The 13,707-nt window shown below is 44.2% G+C and overlaps 1 protein-coding gene across 4 annotated transcripts in view; it reads right to left on the bottom strand.

Annotated features, from left to right (window-relative positions):
- rad51b (RAD51 paralog B) overlaps positions 1 to 13,707 on the bottom strand; it is a 72,947-nt gene that overhangs the window by 56,694 nt on the left and 2,546 nt on the right. For all 4 annotated transcript variants that reach the window (XM_024420674.2, XM_024420676.2, XM_024420677.2 and 1 more), the window contains exons 7-8: positions 10,647 to 10,719; positions 5,104 to 5,213 (exon numbers count right to left, since the gene is read on the bottom strand). In XM_024420674.2, the coding sequence (XP_024276442.1) occupies positions 5,104 to 5,213; positions 10,647 to 10,719 (183 nt within the window). The remainder of the gene's footprint in view (positions 1 to 5,103; positions 5,214 to 10,646; positions 10,720 to 13,707) is intronic.

Genomic DNA, 13,707 nt, shown 5'->3' with positions numbered 1-13,707 from the left:
ATGTCCATCAGAGCTGTTGCCAAAAAATGTCATGTTAATTTCTCTACCATAAGCCACCTCCAACGTCGTATTAGAGAATTTGGCATTACGTCCAACTGGCATCACAACCATAGACCACGTGTAACCACGCCGTGGCTGGAGTCCCCGATGATCTTCTTGGCCTTCCTGCGACACCTGAGTGCCTACCTCCTCCCTCTAGACCAGGGACCAATAACTAGATTCAGCCTCGGACTGATTTTTTTCTTGAACATAATTACCAGTCATTTGTAGACTGCAAATGACCTGCGTGGGAATACTTGGGAACAGATTTCCAAAATTAAAATCAATTGGAGCTGATTTCCTGGTGTTTTACAGTCTTATCTCCAAAAATGAAATGTATAAATGATAAAAATCAGAAAACTTGGAGACCAATAAAACCAGCGGCACCAGTTGGGGAACACTGCTGTAGGACGTCTCGTTGTTGTTGGTAATCAGGCCTATTACTGTTATGTTGTCAGCGAACTTGATGATGAGAGTTGGAATTGTGTGAGGCCACGCAGTCATGCGTATACAGGGAATACAGGAGGTGACTGATGACGCACCCTTATGGGGCCAGTGTTGAGAATCAGTGTCGAGGAGGTAATGTGACAATTCTGTGCAACTTCCGGCGCATGTTTACTGTGAACAGTGAGGCTGTACTCACTTTAAGTTCATTTTAACAGTGGTCAAGTAGGCTACTGTGGCTATTTGATCATAATGTAGCCTTACCAGAGTGGAGGAAATGCATCCCATAACATTTTAACATGGAAATAGCTGTTCTATCATTCAGCGTACAGTAGCAGCCAATGTGTGGTGTTCAATGTAGGCCTACATTCAATGACACATTTGAAAAAACATGCAGGGCTTGACATTAACTTGTTTATACACTTGTCCTTCAGACAAGGAGGTGACTGAAAACGCACACGTTTTTCACATTTTGTGCTCTTGTAGGAAGCAATCACTCCCTCATTGCTGACTGCAATTGATCTATAACTGGTCTAATAACTCACTAAATAGCAAAGGATATGAACACGTGCACGTCGCTACATGTAGCTCTTATTTTGATCTCAAAGCAAGCACATCTACACACGACCGTTGATGCTGTAAACACAGTACAGTTCAAAGTGAATGGCACTGATCCATATATGGCAATGGTCTATTTGCATATAGGCCAACTGCACCTCTGATTGGTTATGGCGCACCGGTCTGTGTAGAGTATGTGCCTGCCAATGCAATAGAATCCTACTCTGATGCGTTCTGCTTCGGTATGTTGCATTGAAAGTGGGTAATATACAAACGTGTGCAGCTTAGAGAGAATATTGTCTTTGACTAGCCTCTCGATGACTGAAGTGAGTGCTACTGGTTGATAGTCATTCAGTTCAGTTACTTTTCCTTTCTTGGGCACGGGGATAATAGTGGACATGAAGCAGAAGGGTATAGTCGCCTGAGCTAGAGAGAGATTAAAAATGTCAGAGAAAACAGCCAGCTGGTCTGCACATGCTCTGAGGGCACGACTAGGGATGCCATCTGGGCCGGCAGCCTAGCGAAGGTTAACACGTTTGAATGACTTCCATACGTCCTCAGTGGGGACAGTGAGAGTATGTAGCCCACGTTGTCATCAGGGGCTTTCCTCGGCAGCTCAGGGTCATTGTGCTCGAATCGTGAGAAAAATGTGTTTAGCTCATCCGATAGGGTAGCATTAGTGACCACAATGTGGCTGGCTTTCTTCTTGTAATCCGTGATAGTCAGGAGCCCCTGCCACATACGCCTTGTGTCCAACCTGCTGGATTGCTCCTCCACTTTGTCCCTATACTTGTGTTTCGCAATCGTGATCGATCTGCGTAGGTCGTATTAGTACCAAACTATTTTCCCCGGTTACCTAGCCCCATTTACATGCAGCATCTCGCTCTTTCAGTTTCCCTCCAAGGCTGCTATCAATCCACGGTTTTTAATATGGCTGTTTTTAAAGACACTATCGGTATCAAATCATCTATGCATTTTCTGATGAATCCGGTGTATGAGTCAGCGTATTCATTGACGTCATCTCCAGAAGCGATCTGGAACATATTCCAGTCCACATGATCAAAACAATCTTGGAGCGAGACTTCTGATTGGTCAGGTCTGTACAGCGTTGGGCCGACCACCGGAACTTCCCTCGAGTCTATGTTTGTAGGTGGGGAGAAGCAGGATGGAGTCATAGTAGGATTTGCCTAAAGGAGGATGGGAGAGGGTCTTATACCGGTGTCGAAAAGGCGTGTAGCAGTGGTTATGAGTAAAATTTCCGAGAGTTGCATGTTGGTAATAACTCAAATTACTTTTGTTAAAGTCGCAACAAGTTTGTTCAGGGTCCAATGAAGAACTTTGAGAGCATTGCTAGTGTCGGCTTGGGGCTGGATGTACACCAACCATGACGATAATCCCAGAGAACTCTTGGAAGGTAAAAAGGGCAACATTTGATGTCAGAGTACTCCAAGTCGGGGGAGCAGAAGCTTGCAGGTTCCTGTACATTTCCCCTATCGCATCATATGTTGGTCATAAAGCAGAGCCCACCACCTTTACTCTTACGAGAGAGAGCCCGGTTCAAAAAACTGTAAAGCCAGCTGGTGGTATGTCAGAGGAGGAGTACCAAGTCTCAGATCAACTGAATATGTTGCAGAGTCCCTCTGGAAGAAGATCCTAGCTCGGAGTTCGTCAAGTTTGTTCATTAATGATTGAACATTGGCGAGTAGTATGCTCGGTAATGGAGGACGGGTTTCCCAGCATCTTAATCTCACTAAGACTCCCCCACTCCGTCGGCATCTTCGCTTCCTACTCTCCGGTAGGACTCCCAAGCAGCTAGGCGCCTCGCCGAAGAAGCTAGTCCATTGTTCCGCCATCTCAGGGAATTCTGGGAGGTTGGGTAGACGTTGAGTACCCAATAGTTCTACCCAGGTGTATGAAGTAATGCACGAAAAAAACTGAAAAGTCTAAACTTGCAATGTTTTATTGGAGCTCAAGTCAAAGCACCCTCCATCAGCGCCATGTGGCATGGTTGGCGTGGTGTTGCTTTAGCGTTAGTCTCTCTAGACAGTTGGGTTGCCTCCCACAATGTACCAATGCTCCAGCTTACACGTCTGTAGAAGTCAGACAGTTGGGATAGAGAGGACGAGTCAGAAATGGGACACGCATCACCAGTTATGTTACTGCCGTATCAGCTTGTTGCCCTAGCTAAACATGAGCACCATTCCATCCCACATTTTCAGCTCCGCCTAACCAACCTATTGATTTGTTTGGAGAGTTGTCTGTCTGAAGAGGACCCACACTGGAATAATTTTTCTCCAATTACAAAATGTCCAAGAGAATGAAACATCCTCCCCAGACTTTGTGCGGTTGCTCCAAGCTTTGGGATTTCCGATACTACTTAAGCCTGGTCTCAGATCTCTTTGTGCCATCTTGCCAATTCTAGGTCATTCAGTACAAACACATTTGGGGCCAGACTAGTGTCGCATTGCCTGGCTCAGTTCAAACCAGCCTGGGCCTTTCAGCTACCACCATCTAAAGGAAGAACTAAGCGAAAACAAGACGATTGAGGTTGCTGCAACATAAATAGCTGTAAACAGTGCAGAAATAACGAGTGCAGCGTCAGTGTTTTTGGAAGCGCGTTGAATCACGGCTGTGATAAATGTTATTGTGAAATGACCAGTCAAAACAAGGAAGTGAGATTTTCTCAGTGTTCTTGTTTCATCAGGCTTGACAGACTCTTGGTGGGTTGAACGAGAGGTCATTCTAGCCATGCTGAACCTCTGTATGAGCTTTAGACATAGAAAAGGAGCGAGACGGAGGCAAAAGTGCAGACACGGAATAAAGATACAAATCACCTTACAGTTTTCTTTGGGACAGCATTAGCTGTGAAGCGCTATGTGTCTACATACTCATTCTACAAACTTTAGCCATAGGCCTACTGATCGTTCTTTACCTTCAGTGAGCGCACTCACTGTGCATCCAGTCAGTTAAACATTTACTATGGGGGGGGGGACCTCAGATTTGCACTAGTGGAAAGAAACAATCCCAATGGCATCTAAGAATTTTAAACGTTTTATTTCCTGAGGTGCAGTTTCAACATTTGAGCATATATCTCTACTTAGGGCCTAACCAGCTACAGATGTCTGCTTTAACTGCTGTTGCTTTATTTCAGTTAAAAATAAACGTGAGTGCTATTTCACCGAGGGGGATTAGATTACCTGTGGTCGGTAATCAGTCATTTTCGCTAAACCCACTTGAATTAGGACCAGTGTGAATAAATGCCGTCTCAGTGATTTTCACAGGCATGCACGGCTCTGCGGACCGCAGCGACCAGTCAGCTCCCTGTTTTCAAAACCGCCGCGCCCACAATAACATGTCATTAACTCTGACAGAGACAAGTCTCCCTGCATAAAGCCATCTCATGTTTTCGCAAATCAGTTATTTTATTTTATTAACCTTTATTTAAACAGGGAGTCACATTGAGATAACTCTTTTACAAGAGAGCCCTTAAATCTACAAGGAAATCGTGGAGGAGATGAACGTTTGAGGCTAGATAGATGACTGTCCTGTGTTCATTTGAGCATGGGCAAACCGACAGAGCAGCCGGAGCATATAGGCAGAAAGACAGACAGGCAGAGGCACACACACAGCGTCAATGAACCAGCCCGAGGACCCAATGGACCCAGGCACCAGACTGAAGCCTTAATGGACCAGCAGTTGAGGACCGCTGCTTTTCCTTTCATGCTGGTTTTCTTTAGGGGGATTTGGATCGTAAAAAGAAAAACACAGAGCCTTTCGGTTGGGCCTCCGAGGCTTTTTGGGAGTTGACTCTGGAATGCACCCGCAGCTCTGAGTCGTGCAGGATGAGACTAAAGGGAGAGTAGTGTGTGTGTCTGTCTGACCGACCACACTATTTCCCCAATAGAGAATCTAAGCATAGCCATAGTTCAGTCGTTTTAAACGGTGTGTTCTGTGAAAGTTGGTTAATAACAGTTCTGGATAAAGCCCAAAGACGACATAGGAAGACAGTTCCTTTCCCATAGTAAGACAAAATGGTATCCTCCGTGACATATCGTATATCACCTGTCTTTGGTGTGCGTCTACATACTGGACAATGAGGCGGGTGTTGACGCTATGACTCCATGTGTTCCCCAGCGCCGCCGTCACATACCCAGAATCCCTCTCATCGGATGCTGCAACACACAAACAAACATTACAGGGGTTGAGTTCAACTTTGAACTGCACTTACACTTGTGTGATGTGTTATCTTTATTTCATACAGGGGTCATACCATGTCATTTCAGCAAGCCATGACACCCACCATCAGATTGTTCTGAAATAGTTTCTGTAGTTAGAAACAAATAAGATTAGTATTCCTGAAACAATTTGTTGAAATGAATTTGCTCTCTGAGAAATTAAGCTAATTCATTGCAACCAAAATTGGCCATTATAATTTATAGGATTCATATATTCAACTATAATACCTAACATCAGATTTGGACCATAATTCTTCCTAACAATTAGTAAGACATGATGAATCCAATACAATGATCAAAAGCCACTCATGGGCCCCCCACCCCAACAACCAGTATACAGTATCAGTGCTCTATGTCTGACAAGCTGCTGCTTGGAGTATTGCTTCTTCAACTTTTGTTATGTACTCCCTGTGAATCTGGTGATGTTTTTTTCCCCCTGTTCAGAGAAATCAGCCATTGAAGCTTGCATTCTATACAATAAAATAGTGTGAAAGTACCACATTTTGCTCACTAGATGCCGCTGCACCTGCTACTGCAACAACTATCAATTGTGCTGGTCTCTTGTGTTTATTAAATGGATTACAACATTTTCTTTGCAACTTTGGGTAGAAACCCAATAGCTTTTGCTCATGATGAAAATAAATTGTGGTAAAGAATGCAAGCTACTAAAAATAAAAAAATGGCCAATTTGGATGAAATCAATGACCTTCATTTCAACAAAATAATGTTTCAGGAGTGCTTATCTTATTTGTTTCTAACAACAGAAACGATTTCATAACAATCTGAGATGTTGGGTGTTGAAATCCTCTTTCTTGTACTTTTTGAGTTGGAATGACTCACTGACTGTACAGAAACTTGGCAAATTGCAATCAATTTGGAAACTGCTAATTCAAAACAAACTGCCTTGAAGCCTGAAAAACATATCACTATACAGTAGGTAATGTAAGTATCGTCATTGATTCATCCCCATGATTCATCATTATTCCCAATTTCCACTGTGTGTGTGTGTGTGTGTGTGTGTGTGTGTGTGTGTGTGTGTGTGTGTGTGTGACCCTGCAGGCTATGTAATGACCATTAACCAGAAGACAGCTCCAGCCGCCTGACACACTGTTATTATCGCTTGCTTTTGTGTGACCATGGTTCCCTCTGCTCCCATGACACCAATAAACCTTGGCTGGGCCTGGGATGCTAATTCTGTCTGCTGAAGGATGAGCCCTGGCGGGTGGCGGTGTGTGTGTCTGTGAGTGTGTGTATGAGTTCGCGAGTGTGCATGTGTGTGTGTGTATGTCCGCAAGCGTGTGAGTGTGTGTGCGTACCCGTGTGTGTGTGTGTGTGTATGTTGCTGTGTCCTTTTCATCCTCTTCCTTGATGTTTTTTTTCCATGGAGTAAGCAGGGATTCTGCTCGCACAAGTGTCCTATCAGCAACTCTCACTTCCTCAAAACATTTCCTGTGGAAACGTGTGCAAGGCAGAGAAAATAAAATAGCTGCACGACCATGTGACGGAAGTTCCCCCGGCTGGGAAGAGCAGCAGCAGCAGTAGAGAGAAACGATTCATTTTAATATCAAAATATACTAGGTCGGAGACATACAGTAGTACTACAAACAGGGAACACTGGTTAAAGGCAATTAAGTTGAGATAGGACTGAATAAACTACGGGACAAAAACAAAAGACACACAGTACTAGAAGACCAGCGGTTTCAGAGTCAAACCAAAGTGGAATATAACTGAAAGCATTGGGCCTTAGTGCATCTAGCTAACCATTAGGGCTCTTTCACTAACATAAATCAGTGTACAACTGGCTCACGAGTTTGGGAGCTGAGGCAAAAGAGACGAAAAGAGAAGGAAAGAGAAGGCCGGAGGGACTGAGAGGCAGACTAAACAAACTCCATGTGCGCTGCAGACATCTGCTGCACAGCTCCCTGGAGAAGGATGGGGGGGGCACGCTATCAGCCTCTTTCCCCTGCTTAGCTCCCCCTCTGCCTGTTAGACAGACCTCTAACACAAACACCCAAACCATAACACACACACACACACTCCTTCATTCTATACCCCTAACCCCCATCCTAAACCTCCCCTGATCCTACAAAGCCAGCAGCCCACACATTTTCCCACAACTGGCCAGGAACAGAGAGCAGATAGTGTAGAGTCCAAAATCCTGTCCAGTGTTTCAACACACTGTCTATGTAACGACTTGTGCTCGCTGGATGGCTCCACGAGTGCCACAATAAGTCCTAGCGCAATAAAAGTGTTTTAAAACAACATTCAAGGACATGTGTTACTAATATATAGCTAAAAGGCCTTGTCCAGCTTGTGTATGACAGAAAACCATACAGTGTTTGCCTCTCTATGCTAATAGAAAGAATGGATATCATACGGATGGATCGCCATTTCTGATCGAGCGAGAGCTCTCTGGAAAGGCTGCCCCGCTGTGCAGAGGAGGAAGTGGCTCAAATAAACATGTCCAGTACAGATTTCAACCTCCCCCTTTTCCCCCTCTCAACAACTCTCTCGCTCAGCATCCCATTCAACTTTCTTCTAGTTGTTTCTCACAAGCTGTTTATCTCTCTCGTTCTACAACAAACCCAACCCAATTGGCACTCCAGGCAGGCTAAAGCAGACATAGTATTTGAACCCAGGTCTACAACCCTCTGTCCCTTAGTAAACCCTATTGGTCTAGTGGCTAGAGAGCTCTGTGCAGTGTGGCTGTGTGTGACCAAGCCTCGAATGTAAGACGGGCGGTCGATTAGGGCGACTGGTTGGAGGGGGGAGGGGGACCCAATCATGTAGATAAAGTGAGGGCATGGAAAAGTGTCTCAGTGTGTTGCTGGCTGGCTGCACACAGTGGCTCTCCTATCAGAGGCAGTGGAGGAGCTGAGGGGCTTGGATCATTGCAGCCTCAGTCACACACAGTCAATGAAGGAGCCCTGCTGTTGACAAAGAGAGGATGTCTGTATGTCTGTCCGCTGAGCCCTGCTGTTGATTAAGAGTGTCTGTCTGTCTGTTGGGCCCTGCGCTTGACAAATAAGCTGTCTGTCTGTTCATTGCTGACCTGGGTTCAAATACTATGTCTGCTTTAGCCTGCCTGGAGTGCCAACTGGGTTGGGTTTGCACTTTTGAGAATATTATATTAGTTACATTGCACCAGACAAGCTCAGTCAAACACAGCTCAAGTATTTGAAATGATTTCAAATAGTATTTTGAACCCAGGTCTGCTGCCTCTGGGCCGTGCTGTCTGTCTGTCAGTCAGTCAGTCTGCTGAGCCTGGCAAACAGAGGCCAACTGTCTGTCCGCTGGTCCCTGCTCTCCCACAGTGACTGGCCTGTGGCCCCCTCACTCCCATCTAATCCTAGAGGGAGCACGGGGTTAAACCATACCGGATGGCCCAGTTTAGCCTCTATTAAAGGCTATTTTTATTTACACACAAACACCCCGCACAGAGGCAGGTGTGCACACTCATACACACACGGAACACTTCACAGGAGCATTCACACAGCAACAAGTCCCTCCATGCACGGAGTGACCGTATCATTACTTAGCTGTGTTAAGTAATGAGCTCACTTCTCACACAAAGATTCCCTTAGGTGGTTGATTCCTCTTTAGTCCCTACCCATATTTAGATGATTCATACGCTTCAGTATAATCTTGGTTACCCAGAAGTAAAATTTACGTGAAAGTTGTCACTTCCACAAGAGATTAGCTCCAACACTACGTTTACTTTTCATCATGAAGTTTATGTTATGACAAAATAAACACTTGTCACGATGACCGCTCTCCCCCATTACACTAGGAACACCAACCCTCATCCATAACTTTAAGCTTTACACCTGCTATTGTGAACAGCTAGCTCAGCCAGCTAAGAGTTTGGGGGATTTTCTATGCCTTGCCTTGGGCATCGCCTGTTTCAAATGCTGGCACCAAACTACTGTTGGCACTGGGCTGGCTATTGAGTTGAGTTTTCATCAAAATGAGGTCAGAAAGAGCTTCAGTTGGACAACTGCAGTTTCACTAGATTAAACACAGAGAGCTAGGACAGACCTCATAGGTATCCAATGTCCCTCAGAGACTGAACTCTTTTCATCTCTAATATTACAAATATCTACAGAAATAAATCTTTCCGACATGAAAAAAAAAAAAAAAAGTGTGGGGGGTTCCAATAATGAAATGCTACCCATTCAGCTTCTGGCACATAACACTGAAGACAAGCAAAGGATGATAGCAATAATCAGACATACGAATTCAATAATACAATCTCTCTGTACTGATAGCTGGGCTAGAGCATGTGTATAGGTCAGTCCAGCAACCAACCCATCTCTACCTAGTAGTTTCTCTACACACTCATCAGGCCTCCGCAGTACCAGAGGCTACCTAAAGCCCACTTCAGGCCCACCTGAGTCACAGTACTGATCCTAGACCAGGTAGAAACCAGACTCCCCCTTTCCCTCTCCTCAGACTAGACAAAGGGCCTTTTCAGACCTTCCATCACGCTCGCCACCCCAGCCAAATCCCAGGAGACCATCGATGGGAGAATCCCAAAGGCGACGGAGGCTGACATTTGACTGGAAACCCGAGACGCAGGGATCTCTGGTTGAAAACAGCATAGGTAAAAACCTGCTTGCACGAGACAAAAGGGAGAGAAAAAAGGTGCGGGAGATAGAAAGGGAGGGATGGCGGGGCTAGAGAAGAGTCAGACCCAGGGAAAGGAGATGTGAATCTGATTACATTAGCAGAGAGGGGTGAATCAGATACACCCTACTGTCGAACTCTCCCCGCCTCACCCCTCCATCCAAGGACATATGGAGAGAGAGAGAGAGAATGAGAGCAAAAATTGAAAGAGAGAGAGCAAAATGAGAAAGAGGCAGTCCTTCCTCGAGGGGGAATCACGGTATTTAATGAGAGAGTGTAGTTGGTGAAAGAGAGAGTACAGTTACAGGTCAATGCCATGTATCTATTAGATAACGTAAGAGAAAGAACCCGTATCCCTTTACTCAAAGGCTAGCTTCAGCATAATGTTGCCCCAACATTCACTGGTCCGACTACACCGCCTGAGACACAGATACATATCCACACATAGGCTATACTAAGGGAGTGATGAAGAGGGGGACATTATAACAATACAGGATACAGGTCATAGAATAGCTCTGTTACCAATGTGATGGTAAACAGTAAGATCAAAAAAATCTCCGTGACCCATAAGAGACGCTCCATGTGTTTCAAAGAGTCACACGCAAGGCGACCGGCTACAAACTTCCTCGGTGCATCACTACATTAGTATGTGTTGAATCCAATGTTTCATTGGATGGTTAGTATTGCAGTTACATTCAGATGTGATCAGTTAACATGGAGGCTATTTCGTTTGTGTTTGTTTACCTCCCCTGAATGACGCAGCGCCTCTCTCCCCTCGATCGCCCACATGCGTCGTGATCTGGTTGGTCAAGACCACCTAGGAGGGAGAAAATAGAGAAGCATGAAGAGAATATCATGACATTAATACCTTCCACAGAGTGCTGGTTTGCCATGCTAAACGTTAATTTCAAGGTTTTTAGGCAATATCTCAAAGCAATATACCTTAGACTATGAACACAAAATATACCAAAAGTTATTTCTTAAAATGTGTTTTACTTGTCCTCAGATGACTGATGGTCAATAGTAGGTTGGAGGTCATCAACATTAAAAGATATGGATGGTCAATATGTATCCAAACCCAACCAAGCGGGAGACAAAAGTATTCTGAATATCATCCGGTCCAAGTCTGACACAGCAGAATTTTGAGTAAATTCCCTCGAATAATCAGTGGTGGTGGCTCAAAGTAGCACTTGGTGAATCAAATTGGCCTTGATAAAATACCAACATGATAAAACTGTTGCCAATACAACAGACTCATAAAGGTAGGCCTACCGTCACATGAGCTATAATTGTCCTTTAAGCCTCCAGCTTGACAGAGCTACACTGTGCATGTGAGCCAACCGTGGCTGACATGAGTCAAAGTCCATATGTCAACAATAAGGCTACAATAATAAACTCATGTTTGGGCAGGCAATGAGCTCCCCATGTGTTGTTCTAACTAGGAGAAATCCAGAGAAACAACACAGTTAAAACTATGAAACCTTGGCTAGGCAACAGATGTAGGATCTTAATTTGATCCAGTTTGGTACAACATGAAAATAACCTGAAGCACCAGGAATTGTGAATTATAATTAATGAACAATTGTGTAGGGGTCGATACATTTTTCATAACGGAAAATATGTCTGACATTTCAAATACATTTTAAACCGCAAATACACTACAAGTATTACATGTCCTGAATTTCACAAAAGTTCTCCTGCAACAGGGTGATCAAATCAAGATCTTACACCTGTACATCCAGTAAACTCACACCAAATCAACAACTCCACACAACCTAGGAGTGGAATGGAAGCAAAGGGCTCCAATCTACCACAGTCATCCAGTCTCGCAAAATTTGGCACTGTGTCATACATCAAAACAAGAACTAGTACATTTAACAACCTGGTTGGTTTGGCCCTGGGTGCTAATAACAAAAGTCTTTACTTGTTTAATCATGATAGCCCTTATAAAATACTCAGTGGGCCACGAGCAAGGTAGGCTATCCTCACTGTGGTTTCTTGTCAGGGCACATTTCAGTTAATAATATGGAGGAGGTGAAGGCAAAACGCTCTGTCAAGTCCAGACAGACCTCACATGAACCACAAAATGCTTGTACGCCAAAACATGGGTGTGGAAAATAGCATATGACTTACACCGAAGCCTAATGATCACACAAAGGCACACATACAAAATAAAGAAAGACAAGTTAGCTGGCAAATAGGCAATGAATGAGCTTAGATGTTTAGTATAGCATAGGATAGGCTTAGAGCCCTCAAATTAGACACACAGACCTCAAAGCCAGTTCCGCTGTGTTTATTACGATTTATTTTGTTCATTATTCATCTCTAAATCGAGCAGATTTAGACCTATGACACCAGGTGGGTGCAATTTATTATCAGGTAGAACAGAAAACTAGCAGTTGTCCAACTCCAGACCTCGTTCGTGGGGTAAGATTTTGATACCCCTGGCGTAGAGTATAGTATAGTCTATTATAAACTGGGTGGGTCGAGCCCTGAATACTGATTGGCTGAAAGCTGTGGTATTGGCTGATAGCCACGGGTATGAGAAAACATTTATTTTTACTGTTCTAATTACGTTGGTAACCAGTTTATAATAGCAATAAAGCACCTCAGGGGTTTGTGGTATATGGCCAATATACCAGGGTTAAGGGCTATATCCTGGCACTCCGCATTGCGTCTTGCCCAAGAACAGCCCTTAGCTGTGGTATACTGGCCATATACAACACGCCCCACATGCCTTATTGCTAAAGTATAATAATATAGTATTAAGCAGACACTTACAGTGTTCAGTAACTGTCAGGATGATCTTGTTGCTATGTAACGTCAAGGTATGTTAACATGTACATACAGTCATTACATTCTGACGTGGCCACTGCATCCTTTGCAGACATATAAAAATAGCTACCAGTAAATAAGCTGTCCATCACTACTATACACAGACAAGCGCCAGACTCTTAGAGCCCCTGGGCAACAGCTGTAAGAAACACCACCTGCTCACCTCTGGCGGAGTCCAGAGTCCTGTGTTATTAGCGGGGAGATGGATGTAAGAACTCAGGACACACTACCAGGGGACTGAGGAGGAAAGCTTGAGTAACACCGGCCAGGGACTAAGGTGGTGACTTAAGATTTGTATCTAGTGGAAAGTTCAGAGGAAAGTTGGGTTGGTAGACTAGAAACTGATTTGAATCCCCAGTGCTAATAGCCTGGCTAGGCCAGCAGTTGTAGTAGGTACCTAGTAGGTGAGGTGATACAGCTTCAGTGCTTTCCTGCCCTCTAGTGTTGAACTGTGTTACTGACACGAATGAGGATGCACTGGGGTCAAATAGGGCACATTTATTATTCCTTGTGAGATATGGTATGGATTAGATATTTTATTCCATTTTAGATTTCAGGAAAACATTTCCTACAGAGTGCAATGCACCATTGCCTTTCACCCTTTCCTTCCAAATCCCACAGAGGGCAGGTTCTTTTTGTCTTGGATTACTTTGTGATAACGCTGACATCTAGTGGCTGAGTGGCGGTTCTGCAATATATTAGGCAGTCAGAAGTGGTATTAAGGGACTAATGATGTGATGGGGGGGGGGGATTACTTTTTAAAAGGGTAATTATAATGCTAAATGAAGGAACATAAAATGACGCTGATATCTAAAATATAACAGCCCCTCCAGAAATGAGCCCAATAACATATTGGCCCATATTATCAGTCAGGTGTGTTACTTAGCAATAATCATTATCACCTGATGTAGCCCATCTGATACAGCATAGTGTCTATAAATTAATAAATAGGCTGAGGGTTTCCAATCTG

This window comes from Oncorhynchus tshawytscha, linkage group LG05 (assembly GCF_018296145.1).
Source record: "Oncorhynchus tshawytscha isolate Ot180627B linkage group LG05, Otsh_v2.0, whole genome shotgun sequence".
Lineage (NCBI taxonomy): Eukaryota > Metazoa > Chordata > Actinopteri > Salmoniformes > Salmonidae > Oncorhynchus > Oncorhynchus tshawytscha.
This window is presented reverse-complemented; position numbering and strand designations above follow the sequence as displayed.